The sequence below is a fragment of the Bombyx mandarina genome, chromosome 25, assembly GCF_030267445.1.
Source record: "Bombyx mandarina strain Sakado chromosome 25, ASM3026744v2".
Lineage (NCBI taxonomy): Eukaryota > Metazoa > Arthropoda > Insecta > Lepidoptera > Bombycidae > Bombyx > Bombyx mandarina.
In genome coordinates, this window is record NC_143231.1 from 3714650 (window position 1) to 3739639 (window position 24990).

At 36.8% G+C, this 24990-nt stretch overlaps 1 protein-coding gene across 3 annotated transcripts in view; it reads left to right on the forward strand.

Annotated features, from left to right (window-relative positions):
* Positions 1-24990, forward strand: part of MTA1-like (metastasis associated 1-like) — a 78101-nt gene that overhangs the window by 47010 nt on the left and 6101 nt on the right. For 2 of the 3 annotated variants that reach the window (XM_028175574.2, XM_089738579.1), the window contains exons 4-11: positions 15442-15635; positions 16750-16867; positions 17492-17694; positions 19642-19830; positions 21262-21395; positions 21903-22015; positions 22160-22260; positions 24487-24606. In XM_028175574.2, the coding sequence (XP_028031375.2) occupies positions 15442-15635; positions 16750-16867; positions 17492-17694; positions 19642-19830; positions 21262-21395; positions 21903-22015; positions 22160-22260; positions 24487-24606 (1172 nt within the window). Of the gene's footprint in view, positions 1-5751; positions 6020-15441; positions 15636-16749; positions 16868-17491; positions 17695-19641; positions 19831-21261; positions 21396-21902; positions 22016-22159; positions 22261-24486; positions 24607-24990 lie in introns of those variants that run through there. The other variant, XM_089738578.1, reaches the window with a different exon arrangement.

The following is a 24990-nucleotide window of genomic DNA, read 5'->3' on the forward strand; positions in this document are numbered from 1 at the left end:
CTGGACATGGCCTCCCCCAAGCCTCGCCACAAAAAAAAAAGATCATTAAAGAATTATAATTTAAACTAAACCATATTGGATTAATTCTAGAATAGTTTTCTTATCGACGACCGTGAGATGGATAAATGGAACGGGGCTTAGGTACGTCCTAATAAAGTTAAAGCTAAAATGTGTATCATTAATACTTGATAGTAAAAAAAAACTGCTACATCGTACTATTGAACGATAAACAGAATATAAAACTATATTTACTAAGAAAGACGAAACTTACAAATTGAAAAAAAAAAAAATGAGTAATTAACATAGGGAAATTATGAAAGCTCCTTTTTTACCGTAAATTCAATAAAATAGGTAACAAAAGTGAATATCACAAACCTTTAATAATTTTTTATTTGAATATGCCCAACTATCTAACTACTTCATTACAAACGCTAGCTTATGTGAAGTAGATGAACTTTTCAAATCTCTTTGGATTCAAGAATTAACTGAAAGCTATAAACATTGTTTTATCTGGTTGAAAACATATCGTTGAAACAAAATTTTAATTGTTTTATTCAGTCTAATCACATTTTTATATCTTTATTTCGACGTAATCTATAGGAAATGCACGTAAATAGGAAAGTAAGGCGACCCTGCAATTATAACACGGAACAAAAAGCTTGGTAATCTATGTTTTAAACATATCTATACGTTCTATGTTGTATGCTACTTTCAATATCTCTGTGGTTAGGTCGTGGATAAGGTGTCGTTATCAAGGTTCGAGTGGTCTAGAAAAAAAGCAGCATCTATTGTTCGCTTATGAACATATTACAGCAGCTTTAGCCATTAGATATAAGTATAAAGCTAATACATTAAAACGATTTGAAGAAATCCTTCGTGTACACTTATTTATATATTCATCGGAATGTCATCTCTAAATGTTTTTCGTGATTTCAACATACAAAATAGGAATTTGTCCTACTTTCCGGACATTAATTACATTACCAATGGTTTCCCAAAAAAAAAGTCCGTATCACATAAACTGATGGCCGAACGTGCCTAATTCAGAAGATTTGGTTTTTTTTTTTACATTTTGGCTATCGAACGCCGTACCAAATAATATAAAAATTAGAAAGAACGAGACAGTGGTGAAAACCCAGAACTCCCATTAACGACTTGCGACAGAAATCGTTTTGCATAAAATGAGACCACTAAAATAGTTAAAATTCTCAGATGTGCTTTTCCAGTCTTGAGTAATTTTGACAAAGAAAAGGAAACTATTCCAGCACACACACACGTACACAATTGTCAAAAAATATTAGAATAGTGGAACTTTTGAATTACGAATTTCATATAAAATATGGTGAAATGTAACGTTGTCTGTTTTTGTTCAGATCAATCAGTTCTTTTTTTTAAGTCAACTGCTTGTAAAATTCTATTTTCCTACCAAAATCTTCCCTTACATCTTTAGTACATGTGGTAGGGACAGTAGTAACTTTTCACCTTCTTGGTTACGTTTGCCAAATAAATGTAAAAGGTAAGAAAAGAAAGGATATATGAATGTAATTGACACTTCGTTTTTATATCTCAATTTGGGTGCCATCCAATTTGTGGTGTTTATGGGTTCAACATTAAAGCCAAGCAGGAAGCATGTCTAATTAATCGTGTGTTTTTCTCTCTCTAGAAGTTCGAGTAGTTGGGCAGAACTAATTAATTTGCTAGATAGGGTATTTTCTAAAGCCAAATATCGCGTTATCCCGTGATTGGCTACAACTAAAATGATACTCAACTGATCGACAATGTGAATAAAACGCAAGCGAGTCGACTTAGGCCTCAAAAGCCCAACTAAAATCCCTTTTTTTTTATTGCTTAGATGTGTGGACGAGCTCACAGCCCACCTGATATTAAGTGGTTACTGGAGCCCATAGACATCTACAACGTAAATGCGCCACCCACCTTGAGATACAAGTTCTAAGGTCTCAAGTATAGTTACAACGGCTGCCCCGCCCTTCAAACCGAAACGCATTACTGCTTCACGGCAGAAATAGGTGGGGTGGTGGTACTCACCCGCAAGGACTCACAAGAGGTCCTACCACCAGTAAAAAATGTAAACTTCATAAATCTTTTATTATTTAATGGAAGCAGTCTGAATGCGTTCAAATCTGTTGACATCTGTTCAAATGCCAATATGATGCGTTGAAAAACAAGAGTTTACGGTAATGCTTTTCGTTTTATACTTGTTTTCTAAAATGATGTTACTGGTGGTAGGACCTCTTGTGAGTCCGCACGGGTAGGTACCACCACCCTGCCTATTTCTGCCGTGAAGCAGTAATGCGTTTCGGTTTGAAGGGTGGGGCAGCCGTTGTAACTATACTGAGACCTTAGAACTTATATCTCAAGGTGTGTGGCGCATTTACGTTGTAGATGTCTATGGGTTCCAGTAACCACTTAACACCAGGTGGACTGTGAGCTCGTCCACACATCTAGGCAATAAAAAAAAAAAGATATTGCTGAAACGCTCCCAATACATAAAATTTGGTGACGACAGTAAACGAGTGGAGTGAAAAAAAAAGATGTCGCTTTTGAATAACGGTACTTACATACGTCTAATTCTTAAAATTCATGAAACACATTCAACTCGAACTGTCTCACGCCACAAAATGTCCGTTCAAAGTTTTTAATGCGTTGTCTCTTGTTGTTTAGGAAAACTGGTTTTTTAAACAGACGAAATATGATGTCGTTACCGGGGCAGTTGATTCGAAGAATCTCAATTAAACATATTCGATATGTACAAGTTGTTTTTGGGCATTGGAAACGTTACGGTCGGTTATTAACAACACAAAAAGTGCTATGGTATTGTGCTAAGCGAATGACCGCCAATAAATAACCAATAATATTGACTCTACGAATACTAGAAGTTTTTTTTTTATTACTTAGATGGATGGACGAGCTCACAGCCCACCTGGTGTTAAGTGGTTACTAGAGCCCATAGACATCTACGACGTAAATGCGCCACCTACCTTAGACATGGGTTCTAAGGTCTCCGTTTTTACAGTACGACTGCCCCGTCCTTCAATCTGAAACGTAGTAGGTACTGCTTCACGGCAGAAATAGGCAAGGTGGTGGTACCTACCTGTGCGGACTCACAAGAGGTCCTACCACCAGTATAATTATGTTTAGGACTCGCGAAAATCGATCAAAGTAGGTACGATATCAAAAAAATGTTTTTTTTTTTAAATATCAGTTCTAAGGTCTCAGTATAGTTTTACCAACGGCCGCCCCACTCCAAGTCGAAACGCATTACTACTTCACGGCAGAATGGCGTAAGATGTATGGCGAAGAAAAACGAGCCTGAGTTTAAAGTTAAATACAATTTCATCATAGTGCCTCTGAAATAATCATGTAAAACATGACATCCAGGCTTAGGGAAAATTATCGTGCAAAAAAATGTAGGTTACTAAATAATAATAAATTCGTAGTTTTTGTAGAATTTAGGAGTATTATAAGCATATACCTGAGAGTACCGTCGAAAATTGAATCGTCGTCCCCGTCTACTAAAGTCGATAGTGGTAATCACCGGTGTAAAGGCGGGTCCTGAAGGCCAGCAGCAAGAAATTGTCGTTTACACTTTCTAGGGATGTTTAAGCCTTCATCATTTGTTCTTCTTCTTCTCCATCGCTCCCTCATTACTTAGGGAGGGATCGTGACTCCGTTTCAGCTTGTCGACTGCCAGCCTCCATCGGTTCCGTTCAGTTGCCTGGTGTAGTGCAGCGCTAAGTGGTCCGCTGGTTTGCTCGGAGATCTGGTCGGACCAACGTTTGGGGCTCCGGCCTCTAGGACGTTTTCCTTTTACTTTTCCAGTGATCATCAGAGGTTCCAAGTTATCTACACATCTGTGGGCAACGTGGCCAAAGTAGCGCATTATGAGTTGCAGACAGGTGGCAGACAGGCGTTCGCCAGTTGTTACCATTCTATAAATTACGTAAAGTAATCATACATTTTTGTTTGTAGCGGAGGACAGTCATTTGTTCAAACGTTGTCGGCTTTAATTCTATTATTTCGGAAATTTGATCTCAACGTTAAATCTGTGATAATACCTAATAGAACTGATTTACTGTCTATCTACCATCTAGTTGGGTTATTAAACTATCTAATTTATGATAAAATGTGTCGAGCACACCATAACAACATTTCCTTAACCAAACATTTTTTGTAAAAAATGAAAAATGCAATGAATGAATGAACTATCGAATTTTCATTGATAAATAATAAGTAAAGAAAAATAATGGTGATTTGCTTATGCCACTTCACCAACGAAATATTTTGGATTTTATTTTATATTTATTTAGATTTTTAGAGGCACTTTGAGACATTAGTCTCCGATCCGTATCTTAGTCTTAATTAATTATTTTGTTGTATGACGGCTGTCCCAGACTCCAAACCCGAACTCGTGACTGCTGCGCGGCAGAAATGGTGTCCAATGATGATACCTTTGTGGGTTTACAATAGCCTACCACCAGTAATTACGGAAATTGGTTTTTAGGTGGGTAGATGTCTATGGGCTCCAGTAACCACTTAACACCAGGTGGACTGTGAGCTCGTCGACCCATATAAGCAATAAAAAAAAAATTGACCTGGTTTGTTTTTATAATCCTTGATCGAGTGAGTTGAGACCCATTGAGTTTTCGTATCGTTTTTAATTAAATTGATGCTCTATTACGTTATTTTTTTAAAAACATTAAAGTTAGACTAGCACACAACACACTTAAGCACAATCCATATCGGCAATGCCATTGCATGCCAGTGCATTCTTTGACAACCTCATTAGAAGAAGGACAAAGGTTATAGCGCCAGAGAGATTTGTGGCAAAATTCCAATGACACGTGGTGTAATAATAAAATAACGGATTAGTGTACTAATTTCTGAAATATATCCCTTTTTTTTAATGTCCACCGGTCAAGACTGGGAATAAATCCCTGAAAATTTCGATCCCAAGATCTTTGTTACTTAGTAGTGTTAATACATATTATAAGTATATTCATTAGGTACATGTCACATTACCAAAAAAATGAAAACAATTTACCAATCATATAAAATATCTGACGTATTTTGTCATTTCGATAACAAAGAAAGAAAGGACAGATTACCGCGTTGAAAATCGAACACCTTAGTTTAGTAGTACTCTACTGGTACGACTAGATGTTTTCAGTCGGGCTAAATCCCAAAGGTGACTAGATTTTGGTTCAAAATATCTTACATAAATTAATATCTCGTCGAGCATTAGTCATCCACAATTTCCGAGAGAAAATGTGGCTTTTTATAATACCCGATGTCGCAATATATATTTATTGATGTAAAGCAACCAAGTAATGGAGTACTTATTATTTATTACTCATTTCATCCTGTGACCTATTAAGATAAGCAATGAAGACAGGTCATTGTTGTGTGGACTTTGCGTAATCAAACTAAATTTTCAGTGTCGGTTATTACGTTTTATCATATATTTTTAACAAGCGGCAGTGATTTTATGAACTCGATAAAATTATGTGTAATACATAGGTACTATGAATTAATAACGCCGCCTAGCTCTTGAAATATTTTCTTAATTTCTCAAACGTAAATATTAAACGGGGCGTGGATTCTCGTATTTGATAAAGAAACGTCATTGACCTTTTTGAAGAGAGTAAAGGCGTCGCGGTTTTTAGGTACATTCAACAGTCGCGCGCATGCCTGTTTCTAAGGTCGAGCCGGCCGCTTTGCCTCTCGATGGAAATCATTCCAATTAAAATGGCACTTGCAATTTTTTTTTGTCTGTGTGCCGGAACGAGTCGAGCGGCCTCGGCCCCCGGGACGGAGGTCAGCGGCTTCCCTCAAGGTGGATACGACAATGGATATAGTGTGGCCGCATCTTACCGTCCGCCGCTGTTGTCACTGCGGTGTTTCGCGGCGGGCAGATTTATTTGGACGTACCCCTTCAGGGGTCGCGGGGCCGGGCGCGCCACCCACCGCGCCACCTCCACACATTTGACTGGATCAATAAGTAAGCAAAGGATGCCCGAGCAGAAAAACCATACACCCAACCACCCCCAGGGGGCACACGTAACCGACACCCCCACTAGCAGTAGGAGGACTCCACAGATTGCCATTTTCTCTTTGCCTACGCTTTAATTAGTTGCGTGTTGATGCGTGTGTATCCATAATCCCATATTCCATAAATTATATACTCTCACTCGCCACATCGTTGTACCTTAATTCCTAACTACAAACCATGACTCATTCACAACTATACCGTATTTTAGTTAAAAAATGCAACTGAAAAAAAAACTACTTCACTAACCCCCCATCTATAAGTCGAGCAAAACTAACATAAAAAACGATAAGCTATAACAATGCAGGAATTACTATTTTTATCTGTATATCACAGTCCTAATAGGAGCTTACTAAGTTAATACCGTAATGTATATGTGTAATGTGTACCTATTAGTTCCTTTAATGTGTTGGTAAAATCTTCCCGTACAAGCTATAAACTAAACTACTATAACTACGAAATCGTTCTTGCAACTTGCCCGAAAAATAGACAAAATATTGATCAGCTTTTGTTTTTTTTTTTTCAATCCAAAGTACTGTATTTAAAATTATTTAAAAATAATATTACTCTAACCGTGTGTGTACCAAGCATTGAGTACGAACCATGGAAACGAGATAAGATAATGCTTGATAATATCCACAGTTCAAGCAACGCAACGCACCTGAAATGTGCTGACAACAAAGACGATCTCGTAATATTTTAATAATATATAATAGTTCAACTCTTAATTTTGACATGTAAGAATCTTGAAAAATCTCGAATTTCAAATTCAAACCCGTAAAACGTTCTTTACGTTATAATAATCCGTTGATTCCGGTAATCGCTAAACACGGGCTGGATCGTAAGTTAGTATGCTCAACTAACAATACTACAATAAGGCTTTTATATTTAACGATTCTCAGAACTTTTAATTTTAATGCACCTTCGTAACCCATTAAAAGCATTGACAAAACCAGTCCACACAAAGACAATGGTCGGAATGTAGATAACGTACAAATTTATTTTTAAAATAAAACACTTAAGGCAATGCTTTGGAAACCTGTCTTGAAGGGACAGGTGGAAGTAATGCTAAAATTTCGTTTCATTTGGAGAAAGTAACATCTAAACAAATACATATTCTTGTCCATTTAAGATACTAAATGCAATTAAATTAAGAGACTTCGAACTTTGGTTAGGTTTAGGTCTTGAAGACTACAGACCGCCAAAGGAATATATTAATTATATAATATATTAATACTATACAATATATTAATACTTGAAGCAAAAATTTTGTACCCCTTTTTATGAAAATTGCGCGGACGAAGGAGTATGAAATTTCCCAAACAATATAGAGAAGGAGTGCAGAATGTAATTTTTTTTTTAATTATGTTAAAAAATGCATTAAATCAATAAAAGAAAACATTACACACACTACCATGTTTTTTTTTTTTTTTTTTTTTTTTTTATTGCTTAGATGAGTGGACGAGCTCACAGCCCACCTGGTGTTAAGTGGTTACTGGAGCCCATAGACATCTACAACGTAAATGCGCCACCCACCTTGAGATATAAGTTCTAAGGTCTCAATTATAGTTACAACGGCTGCCCCACCCTTCAAACCGAAACGCATTACTGCTTCACGGCAGAAATAGGCAGGGTGGTGGTACCTACCCGTGCGGACTCACAAGAGGTCCTACCACCAGTAATTACGCAAATTATAATTTTGCGGGTTTCATTTCTATTACACGATGTTATTCCTTCACCGTGGAAATCAATCGTGAACATTTGTTGAGTACGTATTTCATTACAAAAATTGGTACCCGCCAGCGGGATTCGAACACCGATGCATCGCTAAACACGAATGTACCGGACGTCTTATCCGTTAGGCCACGACGACTTCTGACACACACACGCATGCATGTTTGTTTATTGTCAAACTTCTGTTATTGCTTATACTCGTAGTCTGTGGTCAAATTGAGAATAGATTTTTTTTTTTTTTTTTTTTTTTCCACAGGAGAAAATCGCCGGATCCCCACCCGCACGGCAGGTGGGGTATGTGGGAGTCGAACCTCACTAAAAACTCCTGCCGCTCACAGCCGGCGCCCTACCCCGGACCGGGTGGGAACCCAGTCGGAGTTATTGAGACGGCGGGACAGGGTTTACGCAGAGCACATTACATCCATCCCGCCGTCCCCCAGACGCCGGACCGGCGGCCGCCAGCAACATGACCGCCGGTTCCCTCGGTCGACGGGCCAAGAGCCCGATTGATAGCGCCGCGCTACACCTTCCCCCGGAGCGGTCGGGGGAACGCGACCTACCACGCCGCCCCACGCCTAAGCTCCTCCCCGCACAAAGCGGGTGGAGCCCGAAGCTCTTAGGGGGCCGGGTTACGGACGAGACCCCGGTCCCGACCCCCTGCTCGGCGGCGGCGGGTTTCTGCGTAGTGAGGAGAGCTTTGCCTCACTCGCCCCGCCGCCTCCTTCTGCGAGATGGTGCACTCGCAGAAGTCGAGCATAAATTGAGAATAGATTAAATATTGTTTGTCTTTATAAATATTTGTCTAAAGTGTAGTCTTGGCGAAGTCTTTGACAATAGAACCATAATAGTGTACAAACTTATAATTTCAATTAATTATAGTCGAATTTCAACTACCAGGGGACCACTAGTATTAATTATTATATCCTACACTTATCATATCATAACTTCATTTGATATCAGGTAGTTACCATTGTCCACAGGCTTCACAATATAAATGCCACCATCCACTTTGAGACATGAGGCTAAAGTATCAAGTTTATGTAAATGTGAATCGGCTTTCCCACCTTTCATATCACATGATTGGCTTCGCGGCAGGTGGGCGAAATGGTGCATCTATCTGTGAGGACACAATAAACATATAACTATTAAAATATATACCAGCGTGATAAAGTAAATTGTGGTCCGCCAAATAAAAATATATGCTTTTATTTTTTCAAACTAATATTCTAACTGTTCAACGTTTGTAAGTGCCTGTCAAAAAGCATTGTAAGACTGTCTTCTATGGTAATTGTTTTGTATTCATACGCCTCGCACGGTGATTGTCGTTATTCCGCATTCCATTTACTTCTGCGAATGCCATGATAAAATGCAAAGAGATACCAAAATCGTCACAATTACCACGTATACTAATTAAACATCTTAAAATATACCATACTTTTAGTCGCGCATACTTTTAGTCATCAATAATATTGTGTAAAGGCATTCGAAGGTTCCTTTTTAAAATTATTGTTCAAGCTGTGTACATAGTTTCTTATTATTTGCTAATTAAATAGTGAATTAATAAAAAAGGTGGAGATGATCTCGTCATGTCATTTTTATTATCACACTGTCTGCCACTGGAGCAGAGTTTATCCATTCTAGTTAATGCGCTCATCCACAATGCGTCAAGTCAAGTACAAGTGCGTACAAGTCGTCGTGGCCTAAAAGATAAGACGTCCGGTGCATTCGTGTTGAAGCACCGGTGCACCGGTTGATGCACCGGTGTTCGATTCCTGCAGGCGAGTACCAATTTTTCTAATGAAATATGTACTCAACAAATGTTCACGATCGGCTTCCACGGTGAAGGAATAACATCGTGTAATAAAAAATCAAACCCCCAAAATTATAATTTGCGTAATACTGGTGGTAGGACCTCATGTGAGTCCGCACGGGTAGGTACCACCACCCCGCCTATTTCTGCCGTGAAGCAGTAATGCGTTTCGGCTTGATGGATGGGGCAGCAGTTGTAACTATACTGAGACCTTAGAACTGATATCTCAAGGTGGGTGGCGCATTTGCATTGTAAATGTCTATGGGCTCCAGTAACCACTTAACACCAGGTGGGCTGTGAGCTCATCCACCCATCGAAGCAATAAAAAAAAAAAAACCAATGCGTTTCCAGAGATCTTTTTTTGCCACGTTACCATCAGGGTTTGGAATGAACTTTTCTCCTCTGTTTACTGAGCGCTATGACACATTCCTCTTGAAACGAGATTTCCGGAGGGTATTGAACGATAGCTACTTTTTATTGCCCTTGTAGGCAGACGAGCATACGGCCCACCTGATGGTGAGTTGTTCCCATCACTCATAGACGTCAGGAATGACAGGAGCTAAGCGAAGCCCACTGCCTACCGTTAAACTTAACGTGGTATTGTGCTTTCTGCCGTCTATAACAAATGGTAACAACTCGTTTAAATGTAGGCTTACAAATTTATTATTATTTACAAATACATAAATAATAATATAAAACAATGAAATCAGGCCAAACATATTGAAAATTGAGCATTATCAAATAATCATTGAAAAAAAATCATGAGTAATAAATAAGATTCATTTGTTAGGTTCTTAAAATGTTTTGTAACTCACCAGTATTCCTATTGAGAGTAGAAATATTTGTGATCTAAGGTTAAGAGCCGGCATTGTACCATCCTTTATAATCCATTGCTGCAGCGAAGCAATTAGATTTTTCTGATTTCAGATTTAATTACAAGAAATCTGGCATACTACCTTCTATTTCCAAAATTATGGTATGCGCTATTTCAAAACGGTTACCGAACCTTAATTTGTTTGCAATTGTAATAATGGATTTTCGACCTCGAAGTCGTCGTGGCCTAAAGGATAAGACGTGCAGTGCATTCTTGTCGAGCGATGCAACGTTGTTCGAATCCGGCAAGCTTGGACCAATTTTTCTAATGAAATATGTACGTAATTTTACTGGTGGTAGGACCTCTTGTGAGTCCCCACGGATAGGTACCACCGCCCTGCCAATTTCTGCCGTGAAGCAGTAATGCGTTTCGGTTTGAAGAGTGGGGCAGCCGTTGTAACTCTACACTGAGACCTTAGAACTTATATCTCAAGGTGGGTTGCGCATTTACGTTGTAGATGTCTATGGGCTCCAGTAACCACTTAACACCAGGTGGGCTGTGAGCTCGTCCACCCATCTAGGCAATAAAAAAAAAAAATTCATTTAAAAAAATATATTTTCATTTGTAACAGAACTTATGGCTGGACTAGGTACTATATGTAATATACGTTATACATATATAAATAGGCTATATATAATATAAGAAATACGAGATAAAAGCATTGATTTTCACAAACATTACACCGTATTCGAGACCGCTTCGAGTTCACTCCTCCTTTTCCTCGCGATGGCAATCGAAATAATTATCATAAAGTAAATCCCCCGCAATTCGGCGACCGCCCCCGGAGCGGGGCGTCGTCGCGGTAAATGGCAGACCCTCGCCGCCGCCGCGTCTCTTAGTGTTGGCTATCGAAAATCGTCACGATCGTATCGATAAAATAATTATCATCAACTACTTCAAATCGAATTCAGATCGTTATTACTTTTTTCGGTGATATTTGGAAGTTTGTTTGTTTGTATTGAATAGGCTCCGAAACTACTGAACCGCTTTGAAAAATTCTTTCACTATTTGGAAGCTACACTATTGCCGAGTGACATATGCTATAATCTTTTTTGAAAAAAATGAGGTATGCTTACTAAAACTTTAATAATGTAACCCAAGGCCTAAAAAATTACCTAAAATATTCTTTACATCGCGTGTCCTGCGAAAACTATTGATAGTAAAATAAAATAAAATACTACAACTTTGTAGAACACATTATTATTTACAAAAAGTGTCGCGACAGCATATTATTATGTCTAACTATTATAGTTATGCCGCAATAAGTGATCTTTTATTTAAAAAAATAGAAAAAACGGCAAATATCCTTTTTGGTTAAAGACCCGAGCGGAGCCGGAGCGGGCCGCTATTTATCATAATTTTGATAAAAATTGAACCATAAGATACATCATGCCATCTTTAAAAAAATTTTAGACAGGTCAAAATAGGTTAACACTTACAAAATATGTTTTTCGTAAACCTTATGTTTTTAAAACGAATAACAAACGATATAAATATTTTTGTACTTTGTACACGTGTAGTTTTTGACAAAAAATGTTGACGTAAATTACGATTGAAGTAACAATTTATTACAGTATTTCAAACTCGATTCTACTGTTTGAATTTTAAATTAAATTCAAAATGCTTAATATTGTGTCTATGCGGATACCACCGCTGCATGCTCCTTGAATAGCTACTTATATAATTTGACTCTATAAACTACCACTACACAAAAATTCGAACAATGAAGCGAATTAACTAGTTTTAAATACTAGTTTAAATTTAATTTTGGTAAAATAAATTAAGTCATTTTATGTATATTATGCATAGTAATAAAGTAGGTTTTGGAGACGTATAACATGCGATAACGAATATTCCTAAGGAGTCGCAGAATATTGATCTTAATTTAATTCCAGTTCACCGAACGACTTTTATTATACATGTTGCCTATTGACGTATCTGTCTACACGTGTATGTGTGCCAACAATAAGTCGCCGTTATAACTCACCCCTCGAGCCACCCCACCGCCAGGGTCTCGAATCTTCTTAAAACAATTTAAACTTACGTTGCGGGCTTTATTGATTACGAAAATAATCCTGGAATCGATTATATTACGTTTTAAAATTGTCCGGGAAATAGTACACGTTTTTAACCTAAAGACATAAACGTAACGTAAACTTGGAAACTTAAAAATACGATTTTATTTTTAGTTAAATCGGACTTACAAAAATTTGTTGACTAGAAGTATTATATTGAAATAATATTTTTTTAATCCTACTTACTAATCCTGTTGAGGATATTGGATCAAAGTAAAATTGTATTGGTTCTCGACACGTGTGTAACTGTCGAAGTTAATTGTTTCGAAGGTGATAAACATTACGTTGAAAAATTCAGTTCAAAGACAGATAGGGCTCAAACCAATTAAAACGTATTAAAATAGATGATTAAATAATAGTTTAATGACCCATAATAGACGTGACGTGGCCTCGTTATTTTTTTTGTGTATCTATGTTTGTAGTAAAACAATTGTTGGACGAATGTAAAACTAGGGGAAGGAATTTTCGAGGTGGGTGGCGCATTTACGTTGTAGATGTCTATGGGCTCCAGTAACCACTTAACACCAGGTGGGCTGTGAACTCGTCCATCCATCTAAGCAATAAAAAAAAAAAAAAATGTTGTAACTGTATGCAAGGTCAGCAGATTGGCATGATGATGATGATGATGGTAGCCGCTGTGACGTGGGCACGCGTCAATACGACACGACCAACTTCTCGGCAGGGGTCGCGCTTTTGTGAGCTCTTTGCAGCCGAGCCTCCCTTTTGTTTGTTTACCTACTCGTCCACACCCCAGCTCGGCTTACCCTGCGAAAAACAACATTAATGGTTATTCATTTACGATTTCAAATTACATGTTTTGTAAAATTTCCAAAAATTAACTCGAATACAAAATCATTATTTATCATCATTACATTTAAAAATACAACAGATGTAAAAGAGATAAGACGTGAAATAAAATCATAAGTCGTCGAAGGTCGATTCAAACAACGCGCGTATGATGTAAAGTTTGGTATTAAACTCTCGCTGATAACGAGTTTAAATTGTACTGTGTATTCCCACTTTCTCAATAAAACAGGTACTACAACTCAACCACGTTAAGGCATTCACTCGGCAAGGTCTCGTGAGATTACCAAAACGGATTTTTGTTGAAACAATAATAAACACGACTGTTACACGCACGCATCTCTTACGATGCATTAATATAATAAGATTCCAACGGAAAGTCGGACATGTTTGTCGATACGTATGTGTGTACGTGTAGGACGCGTGTCGTAATGGCGGCCGCACATCGGTACGTTAAAATCAAAAGTTGACGTGGGCTCGTTTCGCAACACCTGCTCGCCGGCTGCTGTGCTCTACCCCGATTCTGATGAACCCAAATACCCCATTTGGGATTGATAGTGTAGTGTAGTGTAGTGTAGATGTATAGTGTTAGAATTATGTTTTTTTTTCTTAGATGGGTGGACGAGCTCACAGCCCACCTGATGTTAATTGGTTACTGGAGCCCATAGACATCTACAACGTAAATTTGCCACCCACATTGAGATATATGTTCTAAGGTCTCAGTATATTTACAGCGGCTGCCCCACTCTTCAAACCGAAACGCATTACTGCTTCTAGGCAGAAATAGGCAAGGCGGTGGTAACTACCGGCCCGGACTCACAAGAGGTCCTACCACCAGAACCTTAAAAACTTTTTTTTTAAATGAACAACACTTAAATTCCCTGCTCTGTTTCTATCATTTTAGAACTGCGAATACGGCAAACGATAATCCCTGCTTAGTAAAGTATTTGAATATAGTTGTATATTATGTTTTCTCATTATATATTCAATCTACTGATGATTTTATAATATTCAGTGCATTTAAATTTGTCTTCATATACATATTTTGAATATTTACGCATGAGTCTTGATCGTTACCGGTTCGGGGTTACTATCTTGTAATCGCGATTTGTAAAAACCGGATTTGATGCTCTACATGAGAACTCAACATAGTTACATATTTTATATGAATAAGGAGAAGCCCAGGTTTGCGTACCAACTAAATAATGCATTGTCGCAAATACACAAAAAAGACAATGTAGCGGATTTGTCACCCTTCTTGGACCCTCGCCTCGTACGATCGCCACACAATTTTCTATTGAAGCCATTGATTTTGGGTATTACGTACGAGTTGTGTGTCAAAGAGCATATATACAAACATAAATCGGAATCATGTTAGTTATTTTATTACAAGTACTATAGAATTACTGTAGTTTTGAAAAGGTACTGATGATGTGTGTTCTCTTATCTTATAGCAACTTTTACTGACTAAATTTTATAGTAAAGTAGCGACCCGCCCTCGCTTCGCTTCGGAAACTGTAATTTATTATTGATTTCTCCACTATTTGATGGATGTTATTATACATATAAACCTTCCTCTTCAATCACTCTATCTATTAAAAAAAACGCATCAAAATCCGTTACGTAGTTTTAAAGATTTAAGCATACATAGGGACAGAGAAAGCAATTTTGTTTTATATTATGTAGTGATAGTGATTTTTATAAACGGTTTATTGAATTAGATGATGCTGTCTTCCCTTCTTTCTGGTTGAGCTCACTTGATCTGTCGATATAAGTTGACGCGACACTATAAAAACGGTTGATATATTAACTGGTGGTAGGACCTCTTGAGAGTCCGCGCGGGTAGGTACCACCACCCTGCCTATTTCTACCGTGAAGCAGTAATGCGTTTCAGTTTGAAGGGTGGGGCAGCCGTTGTAACTATAATTGAGGCCTTAGAACTTATATCTCAAGGTGGGTGTCGCATTTATGTTGTAGATGTCTATGGGCTCCAGTAACCACTTAACACCAGGTGGGCTGTGAGTTCGTCCACCCATCTAAGCAATAAAAAAAAACAATATAATTTTCTCTGTTACAGCGGCGATGGAGGAGGAATCTACCGAATTGCCAGGTACAGACGGCCTGGCGCCGAAGCAGCGGCACCAAGCGAAACACCGCGAGCTGTTCCTGTCCAGGCACGTGGAAACGTTGCCGGCGACGCACATTCGCGGCAAGTGCACCGTCACGCTACTCAACGAGACGGAGTCGCTGCTCAGCTATCTCAATAAGGATGTGAGTATGTACCCGGGGACACGAACGAACTGATAACAAAACTACATTAAGCATATCGCAATAGAGATCCCATTCCACGACGCCCTTCATGCGGCCAATGATCGGAGGCGCTGGCGGGACATTACAAGGAGCAAAATCCTGTCGACATATAATGGTCACGATCCTCAGCAGTGAGGAAACGACGCGAGGAGGAGAAGCATATCGGGATTTTTGTTTTTAACCGTCCTCCCTTTGCCTTTTTCGAATCTAAGATATCTATACTAATATATAAATTTACAGTGTTTTTTACGATTGTTCCGTTATAACTACTGAACCGTGCATCCGATTGACTTGAAACTTGGTATCCATGTAGAACATATATGTACTTAATGGATAGGCTAATATTTATATGAGTGTTGGACTCCCTAATAATAGTGTCAATTTTAAATGCCCAGCGAAGCGGGCAAGTACGGCTAGTCTCTCATAAAAACTAACCAGTTGGATACTAAAACTAAATTTGGATAACACCATAGAGATGAACAATTTAATTTGGGATTTAAATGTAAAAATAAAAATTGTTATTAACATCGAATTAAAGATTTAGTACGATTGTTTTAAGTACATAAACTGATATATTATGAAATAAAGGCTTCAATGTATTAGATAAGTTGCTTAATCGTTCCCACATAAATATAAAATACAGTAATTGGAAGTATTAAAATATTACTCTTAATGTTAATACATCTGTCTTAATTATGATAGACCTTTACCCTAAGAGTGTCAATTTGTAATTAGAAAAAAACCACAGATAATGTACTCAAAAGCTCATTATGTATGTGTCAAAGATTTTTTTAAATTAGTCGACTAATATTCAATACTGACCTGAATTATAATTACATGTCTTTTAAAAGTAATTAATTAGTTGCGTCTTGTAAAACTTGAAGTAAATTTTGGTCAAACAATAAAATGTTTCAAACGTTCCATTTCATAAAAGTCTGATCTTGATTATATAAAATTATATTGAAATGTATCCAATTATGAAGATTAAAGAAGATTTTAAAGTTCAAGTAACCAAAAGGAAAATCAAAATAATAAAATTGAATTTTAATTAAAAAACTTTTCTCTTTTGTTTCAGGACGCATTTTTTTATTGTTTAGTATTTGATCCTTCACAAAAGACTTTATTAGCAGATAAGGGAGAAATCAGAGTTGGAAGTAGATATCAGACTGAAGTAACTAATTTATTAAAAGAAGGTATGTCAATTCTAACAAATAAACTAAAGATTTAGAACATTTGTTTGTATTTTTTTTCCAACAGGATGATATCATAATCACTAAAAATGTACTAAAGACCTTACAGTACTAATCTGAATAAATGTGGATTGCCCCTATAGATTCAAATTATTCAATCTTTATAAATATAAAATTGTGTGTCAATGAGCTTACAAAATAATTCAAACCAGAGATGACCAGAGAGAGAGAGTGTCAGTCAGATGTTATTGATAAATAACTCCAACCTTCTACTAGTAGTTAGTCACATCCTTTTTTCAACATAGTAATTCCTTTAATTAAAATCTTTACCTACCCTTTTTCTTTAACCAACGCTCCTACTTATATTAGGTACCGGTAGCATGTTATTAGAGTTGATTGATACACCATCTATCCTGTGAGTTAAGGCCGCTAAGCAATTCTGTATTGTACACTATTATAGTGGTTGTTCTAATGTTATGAAACTTCAGTTCTACATACTTTATTCAATTAAAAGTGAAAGCGGTGGCATTGGCCACAAGATCTTAATGGTTGCTATTTTTCTATCATCATAAACTAATAATATTCTGAGGAGAATATAATTTTAATGGTGTAAATTGTGTTTTCCAGGCGAAGAGGACCCACGGATCAGTGAAGAATTAGAAACGTTGGTTTGGACACCGGAGCACGGGCTCACGGACCGGCAGATAGATCAGTTCTTAGTTGTGTCGCGGTCCGTGGGCACGTTCGCACGAGCCCTCGACTGCTCCTCCAGCGTCAAGCAACCCTCGCTGCACATGTCCGCCGCCGCCGCGAGCAGGGACATCACACTGGTAAATCATATCTTCTATCCTGATTTACCTTGGTCTTGATAAGATCAGCGTGCAAAGAATTGACTTTGCTTGTGGTATTGCGATGTCAAACAGTCTTGTAGCTTAATTCAACCAAATTTATATACCTTACATGTATATATTATAACTTGAGAACATTGTATTAATAACAACTAGTCAATAGGTTCAGTTTGAAAAGGAGGGTACATCTTGCAAAAAGAAAGCTTGCACTGATTTTCACACTGTCTCGTATAATAGCCGGCAAACTTCTTGAGCATTTGTTGACGTAGTGGGGTTAAGTTTGCGCATGGTACACTCACGTGCAAAAACATTATATACTCTGCGTCATAATGCAATTAAATTATTAAAATCAACATATGTATTTTTTTATATATTTATTAGAACATCAACAAAAAATGTAGGTTAATAATTGTAATAATTTAATCTTGGGGTAAAATAGATATTCCTTCTATTAAGTCAAAACTAGAGCTGTTGCCAGGTCTTGGTTCAGTTGAAGCGAAGCTGGTATTTGTATTATTTTTTTCGTTATCATAATCTTGACCATCATCATCATCATCACTGTTTTCATCACCCGAGTCGCTATCATAGTGATTAGTCGACATAGGGCTCATCGGTGTAGTTTACAACTCGGTCGATTCGGTCTTCTTTTTTGTCTATAATTAATTATTTTTTGAAGATATTCGATTCGTAGTAATCGAATGTTACTTTTTTCAATTACCAGCTTCCGATTATTTTCTGTTCTTTTTTTCCATCTAAAGCCTAGCTCTTTCATAATACGTCGTAAGCTTCATTCCGAGCCATTAAAATTTATATCTTCTTTAAAATTTTCGAAGCCTTTCTACGGTACGGAGTTTCGCTGCTTGTTATGTAGTTATTATGATTACATCTTTTTATTACAGATTGAACGAAACTATCCATTCCGGTAACTTTCTTCTTCCCTGATCTTTTCTTACCCGGAGTCCGAAACACGGCGAGCAAGCCAGAGCCTTTAGCTTCCTTAATAATGCACCTAAATGTTTTTGTTGCTTCCGAAGTCTGTTTTACTTTTTCCATATAATTCTTCCCCTGTTTTATAATGAAGCAATATACGTCGTACACAATTTTTCTACCCTTTCTTTTGAATACTACACCAGTTTGTCGCGGCATAGTGTATGTTTTATAAAAAAACAACAAACACTCAACAAATAGCAATGGCAACAAAGTCCACAAGTAATATAACAAATAACTTATATAAATATAAATATAATATATAAGTATAATTTAAAACATGACACTTGAATCAATGTTTTGAATTGTATAAAAATACTTTGGTCTTAATATGCCAAAATTAAATCAAATATTCTTGCCACGAAATTCACGAAATATAAATATTGGGTATTATTAACAACTTAAATATAATTTATTTTTAATAATACGTGATTATTTATGATAATATGTGATTATAGCTAATTCTATAAAGAACATTGATTTCTTAAAACTACCCGCGTACCACGTTGTTAAATTATATCTGAACTGTACCAATATAACGCACATTAACGTTGACAGAAAAACCTATAATTGTTTTATTATTAAATCATTAAAATATTTAAACAAAAATTACAATACGAACATTAATTTCATCCATAAATTGGTGACTCTTGCTAGAAACTCCGGTCACCGTCCTCGCCAAACCCGTCGCTTGACGAAGGGCTCGACGAGTAAACTAATCCATCGACACAACCCATTGAGTTTCTCGTCGGATCTTCTCAGTGGGTCGCGTTTCCGATCAGGTGGTCGATTCTGCGAAGCACAGTGTTAGCAACACTCCCGGTTTGAGCCCCATGAGCTTACCTACTCGCCCGGTTACGATGACATAGCCTCTCAAGGCTATAAGATTAGGTAGGAAAAAAAAGCTAGAAACTAACTAAAACGATGATAATGTGTTTGCAGTTCCATGCGATGGACACCCTCCACAAGTCTGGCTACAGCATAGAGTCGGCGCTGTCGTCGCTGGTGCCGGCGTCGGGCCCCGTGCTGTGCCGCGACGAGATGGAGGAGTGGTCCGCCTCCGAGGCCAACCTGTTCGAGGAGGCACTCGACAAATACGGAAAGGACTTCGCTGATATACGACAGGACTTTGTTAGTATTGCACCTTATAACCTATTGCATAAGGCTCGTTATTCAGCAATAACTTCCTTGCCAATTATTCATTGAACGTTTAAAGGAAAATTCAATGGTATTTCGAATATAAAAACAAAATTAAAATATACAATAGGGTGTTGGTACATCCAAACTATCTTTTCAAAATTCGAAAATGGAATTAACGAAATGAGTGCGAACTGATTTTTTTAAATGGTATTTTATGACCTGGTATCTGGACTTAAAGGTCTTACCTTTAAGTCATGTCTTATTTTAATTTATATTCTTATTTTTATGAAAAATGATAATATGGAGGGAAATGAAATGCAATGAAACGAAGATGATTAATTTGAGACATTAATCAACTGGAATGAAATTAATGGAATAAGATGAGAATATGATATGGGATGAAATATAATCTCAGTAAAATGGTGGTCATTTCAGTGGACTTTGTGGTGGATCCCGAGATCCTGCATCCCGTTACGTCCAGCGGTTTTGTTTCATTTTCCCACATTTGTGCACTTTCACAGATATTATAATACATACAGTTAATAAACCACCGTTATTACACATTTAAACTTGAAGAAACTCTAAATAGACAAAATAAAACAAATCTCATGACTTCACTCCTCGCGTTCGCGCCAAAAAATCCACGGCGCGAACTGAAAGCGTAAAAATGCCATAGATTAAAGAGTGATTGCGATATAGATAACATAAATACATATTGAATGAAATACAACAGTGCACTAAGTTCGAGAATTACAAACGAAGACAAACGATGTTGCGATCCACATTATTATGAATGAGTGTGAACAATCATACTGCATCAGTATCGACTGAATTCTCTTACTTTGAACTTTACATGATAAGATTTCAGTAGTACTTTTCTTCATCATTTTAAAGTCGTCGTGGCGTAACGGATAAGACGTCCGGTGCATTCTTGTTGAGCGATGCACCGATGTTCGAATCCCAGGCGGGTACCAATTTTTCTAATTAAATACGTACTCAACAAATGTCCACGATTGACTTCCACGGTGAAGGAATAACATCGTGTAATAAAAATGAAACCCGCAAAATTATAATTTGCGTAATTACTGGTGGTAGGATCTCTTGTGAGTCCGCACGGGTAGGTACCACCACCCTGCCCATTTCTGCCGTGAAGCAGTAATGCGTTTCGGTTTGAAGGGTGGGTGGCGCATTTACGTTGTGGATGTCTGGGCTCCAGTAACCACTTAACACCAGGTGGGCTGTGAGCTCGTCCACCCATCTAAGCAATAAAAATAAAAAACAACATCATACATACTTTAATGACAATGGTTTCCTTTCTTCTCCAGATTTTAAAATCAATATATTAACCATAGGTAATAATAATATTATTATCAAAAATATATTTCTTCAATGTAAGCTCTTTAGTTTTTCGTTTCGTCACAGTTACCATGGAAAACGTTAAAGAATTTAGTGGAGTACTACTACATGTGGAAGACGACGGATCGCTATGTACAACAGAAACGCGTGAAAGCGGTCGAAGCTGAGTCAAAACTGAAACAAGTGTACATTCCCAACTAGTGAGTGTTTGTACCGACAAACTATACTTTTTTATTATTATTATTATTTTGCTTAAATATATAATACAACTATTTCCTGGGTTCCTCTTCTTCTTATCAGCCCAAAGACGTCCACTGCTGGACATTGGCCTCCCCCAAGCCTCGCCACAAAGACTGGTCCTGCGCTGCCTATTTAATCTAATAATTATTTCCTGGGATATTGTTTATAAATATTATTATATGTTGCTAATGCATACATTATATGATATAAAAATAACTATATAAAACTAAAATTGATTTGTTACAAACTATGTTAATGAATCTTGAAAGTCGATCTTAACCCAGTTTTGTTGATTTGTATGTGTGGAGGTCACATTATAAAGTTCAGTTTAGTTTAAGAATTAATTAAACTGAGAGTTTTTCGTTCGGAGTTAAAATTTGCTGTTAAGATAATGAGAATGAATTTTATTTTCAACAATGCCGAATTGGAGACATAACAGATTCTAAATTCTAGTTATATATTTTCAGTAACAAACCGAATCCGGCGTTAATTACGAACAACAGCAGTGGTAGCAAAAGCGGTGTCCTAAACGGAGGCACGAACGGCACGCCCGCGCCGCAACTCTGTGCATCATGTCAAGGTAAATTATGCTCTAAAACAATAACGACTAAATATAATTTAGGAGTATTTTCGTTTATCCACAAAAAATGTAACATTAAATTAATTGTTAAAATATTTTATTTCATTGTTTCTATCTTAATTTTTTGTTATTTATTGTCAACAGTTACAAGTTCAAACCAGTGGTATTCATGGGGACCACAGCATTTACAGTACAGATTGTGTGGTTCATGTTGGCAGTACTGGAAAAAATATGGCGGTCTAAAGGTGAAAATTTAAATACATAAAACTCATAAATAGATCTTAATGCAAAAAAAGAAAAACATAAAAGAAATCATCGTATAGCAACATTGAACTGTTAACGGAAATCATTACAAATTGTTAATTATTCTTTATTGTAGATCGCAATATCAAAACTTCTTTAAATTCCGGAATTACAATAGGGACCGAGAGGGGGCTATAGAGGGCAGCACTAATGGCTCTAGTGGCGACCCGCTGCGAAACAATAACGAATCGTTTGGATGCTCATTTCAAAGTTCAAATTACATTTTATTCATTTATATGTAATTTAATAAATAATAGAGAAAAGGGCCCGTTAGGGCTTATAAGACCTTTTTCGAATTCATCACATATTTCATCAAATGATACAATCTTGGATTTTTATTCGGTCATATTTTAACTGAAAAATTATCTTAAGGAAATACTCATTCATATTAATTACTTATTATTTATCTGTTTATGTCAACAATTATAATGTAAAAAAGTAGAATATTTACCTGATACTTTTACGTAAGTGATTTATAATATAATGATGCTGCATAAACATGAAACAAACTTAATAAAATAACGCAGATTTAATTTTAAAAACATTTTTTTCATTTAAAAACCCTCTAATGCATTGTCATTGTTTAACAAAAGGATTTTTCTTAACCTCTGATTTTCAACAATTACTACAGCACAAATAACATTAGCAATTAGCAGCAGCGGTAAACCGTCTAATGTTGGTAGCCCCTGATCACTCGGGACCTAAAAATCTAGAGAATTAGATTTTTCGCAAATTTACTTGAATTATCTTATAAAAAAATTTCTTTTATACATTGACAACATCGAGTGATATAAAAGATGAAATAGACATTCAAATCCTCAGAAAACGTATAAATTTTTTGATTCAGATAAAAGAACATAATATTGCAAAAATGAAAATTATTAAGCTGAAATATACTGCCAATAATTTCACTTCATTCACAATTATACCGCTTCAGTGAAAGTATTGTACAATCACAATCAAAATGTTCACTTTTTTTTTTAAATACAAAATGCATAACATTTTGTAATACGTAATAAAACTTAAAAGCCTGTCCCCGTTTTACAAAATAATATCGGTGCTCTGTCTACAGTACATACATTTATATAGCTACATTTGGGTGCTGTAAAAATATTCTCAAAACAACTTTAGTAAGAAAATTACTACAAAACTGACTTTGTCTTGTACATTTGTATAGTGTACTAGACAATTGTTATTATTCGACACTTACAAAAAAAAACATATCGAAAGGTGAAAGGCTATTTGTTTTAAGCGATATTTATCTTGTGATTAAAGGTGCGTTTTATTTGGTATTAGCATTAACAATTTGATGTTCTCAACTGAACTTCAATTAAGTTTTTCCCATTGAAATAGCTGAAGAAGTTTTTTTGTTATGGCGTTTTTCCAAATTTTAACTATTGAATGGTTCTTCTGTAGTTACAAAAATGTCGTTTAAACCGAATAGCCTTTTGACCCCTCTATATATTATATGACCTTAGTTTGACTTACATTAGACAATACGAAGAGGAATTGTTGTCTCGGTTCCTATAAATTCTGTAATTATTTAAGTTTAATGTTTGTCAAGTAACCACAAAAACATCTTGAGTCACTGAACAATTTTGATATTTGAAAAATATCAAAACTGAAAAATGCTAAGCTTAACTGGTTAACGAGAACCTTACACTTCATTAGATTGTTAACTGTAATCTACAAACTGGAACTTAAGTAAATTTGCAATGATTTGAAAACTTATTTTCAATTAGCTTAGATAGGCTGATAAGTTCACTGTCCATCTGATGTTAAGTCGCTTGGCTCATGGGTCCAGTTTGAAATTTAGAGGAGCAACGACCCAGGCTGGAGCAACGGGACAACATGAACTAAATGTAGAAAATAAACAATATTCCTATTACACAAAGATATTGTGAAATAAAAGCCACATACCGGTGCCTTTGAATCAGTAGACCAGTGTGCTTAGTGCGAGTTTTTTAACGTTCTCGATAGCGTAAAAGTTAGCTCAAAATCGTATGCAGTTGGAACAGCGCCCCTAGCGGCAAACGTAGGTAACCGTTCCAACTCCATACAAAGTTGAGTTAACTTTTACGTTATCGAGAGCGTTAAAAAACTCGAACTAAGCACACTGTACAGCTGTCACGAAATAACGCATTGTATGAGACGTTTGTTCGGTACAGACGGCGGGTGTGTTCAGTGAGAGCGAGGCGGAGACGACCAAGAGTGTGAGGGAACCTGACGAGACCGCGCTCTCCGCGCCGCACCGGCCCCACCGCTGCGCCGTGCTCAACTGCGCCAAGGTGACCCCCCCCCCCCCTCCTCTCCACACGCCCCTGCTGGCCAATATCACATCACAGCTTACACACATTGACATGTCTTTCAATTTTGCAATGCTTTAATGTACGTCACGCGTCGCCGCCGACCTACCGCCCTGATAAATTTATTGGACGATAGAATATCAACTTTTAGTAGGAAGAACTCAACCTAAACAAAGAGTTTGACATTTATGATAATACCTCTCTCATAACGACAAGCTTCTCGAAACAAAACTTTTTTCTATTACTTGATTTTTGTAACAAGACTAATTCTCGTTTCTTGAGTTTTATGTCACTGCAGAATATAATTTAACTTGGTTAGAAAAAAAAAAAATATAACGTCACCTGAGGTGAATCTAAGTTTTGGCT